This window comes from Octopus sinensis, linkage group LG6 (assembly GCF_006345805.1).
Source record: "Octopus sinensis linkage group LG6, ASM634580v1, whole genome shotgun sequence".
Lineage (NCBI taxonomy): Eukaryota > Metazoa > Mollusca > Cephalopoda > Octopoda > Octopodidae > Octopus > Octopus sinensis.
The window spans coordinates 5073783-5078782 of NC_043002.1; the positions used below are offsets into that span (position 1 = coordinate 5073783).

At 36.1% G+C, this 5000-nt stretch overlaps 1 protein-coding gene across 1 annotated transcript in view; it reads right to left on the reverse strand.

The window, feature by feature from the left end:
- Nucleotides 1-402: 402 nt before the first annotated feature.
- Nucleotides 403-5000, reverse strand: part of LOC118763804 — a 7523-nt gene continuing 2925 nt past the window's right edge. The window contains exons 2-3 of the mRNA XM_036503605.1: nucleotides 3295-3358; nucleotides 403-910 (exon numbers count right to left, since the gene is read on the reverse strand). Of these exons, the coding sequence (XP_036359498.1) occupies nucleotides 698-910; nucleotides 3295-3358 (277 nt within the window). The 3' untranslated portion in view covers nucleotides 403-697. The remainder of the gene's footprint in view (nucleotides 911-3294; nucleotides 3359-5000) is intronic.

Below are 5000 nucleotides of genomic sequence, written 5' to 3' on the forward strand. Positions count from 1 at the left end.
GTCCGGCGTGCTAACGTTTCTGCCAGCTCGCCTCCAATGTTAGTTACCGTTGCTCTATCCACATGGGCGCTGGTGGCTCTCCTTACATCCATGGAAATGTAGAAATCTTTACGTTATTAGTTTTGTTCGTTAATTCAGTTTTTATTTATGCTTCACGTGGTCCCCGTCAAGGGAGATAAATGAAAGAACCATTTAACGCCAAATGCATAAAAATCTTTCTATTTTAAACTTGCTCTCATGTGAAATCAATAAGTTTAATTAATTCATCATCTTTAGTTCTGCTCCACATCTTTACTTTCTTCCAACGAAGCATCCCTGTATTCTCGAGCCACTGTGAAAACCTCCACATGGTCGATCGATCTGCTAGAAATAGCAGACAAAGCTTTCTTGAAAACGCGTCTAAACATCTTAAAAATGAAAAAAAAAGAGGAAAGATTCATTTGATTATGCACGTTCCATCGAAAAATGTCTACAAGAAGATGGGACGATTATATTGTTGGATGTGTCTGATCGTTGCTCTTCGCAGGTTTGTCCTGCGGTTAAAACAACCACAGCAACAACAACGGCAACAACAACAACAACAGCAGCAACAACAACTACAACAACAACAACAACAACAACAGCAGCAGTCATTTTATTTTAAACTTTGCTCTAATTATTTTTTTGAAATTGTTCTCACGTGAAATCAATTAATTCATCAATCAAAATTAGTTCTGCTCTTCGTTTCTACTTTAGGCAGCCATTTCCCGACACAGAATCCACAATTCTCCGGCAGACAATAGGCACCGTTCAGCAATTTGTGATTTTCAAAATTAAACGAATGAGAAATAATGGGGTTGTGGTGGTGGTGGTGGTGGTGATAGTGGGGGGAAGAAGCTTTTTTTAACGAAAACCAACATTTGCGTTCTTGCTTGAAAGGAAAAATAAAGAAATGAAAAATAAAAGAAAACCCCATTAATTTCATTCCGAAAATCAAACCATCAGTTCTAAAATAAAGGGATGATATAGGTTTTACCATACTATCACACACACAGACACATACACAGACACACACACACACACACTTGTCCATTCTTCACAATGATCTATCTATCTATCTATCTATCTATCTATCTATCTATCTATCTATCATCTATCTATCTATCTATCTATCTATCTATCTATCTAATGTTTGTATGTGTGCGTGTGTGTGTGTGGGCGTGAATGTGTGTATATGCGCATGTATGCACACAAACTTGTATATGTTCATATAATTCATTCTACGCAATGACCTGTGTGTGTGCATATATATATATATATATATATATATATATATATATATGTTGCGGCAAGACACATTTTTCCTCTCTCTGTAGCCCTCAGGCTTTCTTCTAACGCCAGCTCAAAAAATTTACTCGTCCTGTCGAAAAGACGCTTGTCTGTGACTTCCTGTTTTTGTTGTTATTATTATTATCATTATTGTTTTTACGTATTTTTGTATTTTTATTCGTGTAACTTCGTCCGGTTTTCCGTCCCTGTGTTGTATACATTCGAGGCTTTCTTCCAGGGAATCTTATGCGCTTGGCTTAGATTTTCCTTTGGGGGCTGGCCAGATCGGAGCAATCTCAAGATTAATCAGCCGAAATTGCGAAGATGATCCGGTTCTTGACTGAAGATTGAAGGCTTCGAATGTCCCGTCCGTGTTTTTTGTATCGTCTTCTAAATGTTTCACGTTCTTGTCCCAGTTTGTATTTTTTTTACATTTACATATATATATATACGATTTCATTCCTTTACTTTTTTCACTCATTTGATTGATGGCGGCCATGCTGGAGCACCGCTTTGAAGGGTTTTAGTCGAACAATTCGAACCCAGAGCCTATTTTTATGCCTAGTACTTATTCTATCGGTTTGTTTTTATCGAAACGCTAAGTAACTGTTAATTAACATCATTATTTAAAGCCTAACCCTACCCTGCCTCTTTTTATAGGCAGCTACTTGTATCCAATTGACTTCTCCTAATGTCTTATTTCCTCCCTGAGTAAAAGGGAGACATACGATAATATTTATGACCATACCTAGCCATGAGTTGTCAACTTACACTTGTCTTTTATTCAAAATAGACACAGTTTTCTAGTCTTAGACTTAGTAGTTGATGAAAAGATAAATGAATTAGAGATGAATTACAATCCCTTACAACACTATGACCCCAATAGGCTTCATGCGATTCTTGGAAGTGTAGTTTACTCTTGGCGACAATAGCGACATGAATGTCTTCCATCATCTTGTTCTGTTAAAATATCTGAGAAAAATTATATTAATGTGTCCTACTCGTTAAGATTCTATTTATTTATTTGTGCAGCTGAAGATGGCACTACATTTAAATTGATGTAATGATTGCATTGTTCAATTAAATGGAGCTGCTTGAAACAGTCGAACTGCATCACTACTTGATATCCTGATGCTTATTTTGATTTTAGTCACCTTACTTTGAGGGGTATGGATATTACCGTACCGACTTGATGCTTCAACTTAAGTACCTAACTCAACTGAATCTCAATTATTACATAAATACACGCACACACACACACACACACACGCGCGCACGCACACACACACACACACACCACACACACACACACACACACACACACAATAGCAAATGGAGGTTTATGAATCATTACTTAGAATTTCACATTGCTGATTAATAGAGAAATGGAAGCAGCGTGACAATACATAAGCAAAAATATGTGGCTATTATTTATGTAGCCTTAGTGTTGTTGAAAAATTGAATTTTTTTTTACCATTGTTAGAGTATGACAAATCCAGTTTGTGGAAAATGAACGATTTTAACCAGTTAATATTTGGGATTCTCTCAATTGATATTGATGGAAACGTGTGAAAGAAATCACTACTTTTGCTTCTATGTTCATAATTGCAAAATACTGTAATAGGATGTCGCAATTTCCCAAGAGAAAGGATCATGTCTTCTAGAGCTATAAATGTAAGGAAATGCGTGTTCTATAGTGGGCCAATCAGTTTTATAATTATTAATACTATCATTCTTTAAAATTCAGATATATTTGAAGAGTGATGCGGTAAGGCGAGAATCTTTTATTCTTTTATGTAAGAGATTATCAGTAAGGCCTGTGTAGTTTTTTGTTTTATTATTATTTGCTCGATAGACTGTTGCTTTAGAAAGATTCTTGGTATAGTGAGGGTAGATATAAGGCTTGTTGCAAGCAAATAGAAGAGAAGAGTTCTGTGTTTGTGATAGACAATCCTTGAGAAAGATTTTGGTACAAATGCAACTTACCTTAGTAAAGATCTTACGATATCTATGATAAATTGTCTGCCACTTTCCTCTGCCGATGACCAAGCTGTTGTAGAATAAATATATATAAATTTATAATTAAAACGTAAAAGATCTTAATATACCTAAAAGTTTTAAAAAGATTACAGGAAAAAAGAGTTCTGGAAGAGAAGTATTTGTCATAGATATCTAATTAATACTTGATGGTGTGATTTGTGGGTTTCCCTCTTGACTTTGCTATAGAAATTCAAAAGGTCCATAAGCCTTTGAGCTCTTGACACACGCCTTCTTCCATGCATGCCCATCTCGAGCAAGAGAATAAGTTGGATGAAGAAACTTTTCTAAACCGAAGTCTTCGATCTTCTGTGATGTGATCTTTGCAGTGTGGGGTTGCGATTCACTAAAGCGGCTCCTTTTTTCCTTCAAAGCTTGGTTCAAACGCTCTAATAGCTGACAGTAGACTTGAGCATTGATTGTTGCATTAGGTGGTAACAATATAAAGTGAATTACGCCTTTGCAATCGCACCAGATAGAGTAGAACCTTTTCGCCATGAAGTTCCCTTCTCGGTTGTGGTTGAGCATTTTCCCTTTTACCAAGCCACTGTTTACGACGTTTAACATTTCGATAGAAAATCCATCTTTCGTCACAAGTCTATCGAAAAAGGGTGAGATGAGTCTGCGAGAATGGAGAGAAGAGCAGATGTCAATTCGAGATTTGCGGTTGCTTTCGGACAATACATGAGGCACCTATTTTCCAAGTTTAGGAATCTCTCCACGTTGTTGAAGATGACGATGAACTGTTGTATGGTTTGAAGTTAGCTTTATTGCCAATTCTTCAACTGATAATGACGGATTTTCTTCAAGTAATGCCTCAAGGAGCTTATCATCAAACTCAACTGGACATCCTATTCGATCTTCATCTTCAATTTTGCAAACGATCTCCTGCAAGTTCTTTCATTCAAGCACTTTCCAATAAACTGAGTGTATGTTTCGAGTCACTTCGGCTGCAAGTTACCTTTATTGTACCATAAAGAATTATATGTGCCTTAAATGCTCCTTGGATACTTCCATGTTGAAAAGGTTTTAATCAAAGCAATTTTAGGGTCCACGACGTCTGGGTACATGGAATAAAATCATAACATAAACCATATAAAAAATAATAAATTTCCTTTTTTACTTTTGTTTAAATTAAATTTAAAAAAATACTTTACTTTTCTAAATTTATTTGTTATTTTTTCTACAGATGATCGAATGATGGCTCTGTCTAAAGAAATAATCGAGTTAGTATTATTAAGTGGACGAAAGGGATGGTCTTATCGCAAAAGTGCGGAAGAATTTAATCTTCAACACCCTTATAGGTAACCTATTTTTTTTACTGCCGTCGGAAAATTGATCAAGAAATTTAAAGAAACCGGCAGTGTTTTGGATAAACCCCGTTCCGGGCGACCAAAGATTTCAGAAACGAGAGGCTGTCATGGCTAAAGTTTCTGCTAGCCCAAAGAAATCACTTCATCGGACATCCACAGTGTTAGGTGTTCCAAAACCAACCATCCACAAAATGCTGGTTGAGGAAAAGTTTCATCTACACAACCTACAGATATTGCATCACTTAAATGAAGACGACCCTAATAGACGAATGTAGACGTGCGAATGGTTTTCAAATAAATTGGATGAAAATATCAATTTTACGAAAAACTTTGTGTTGTTCA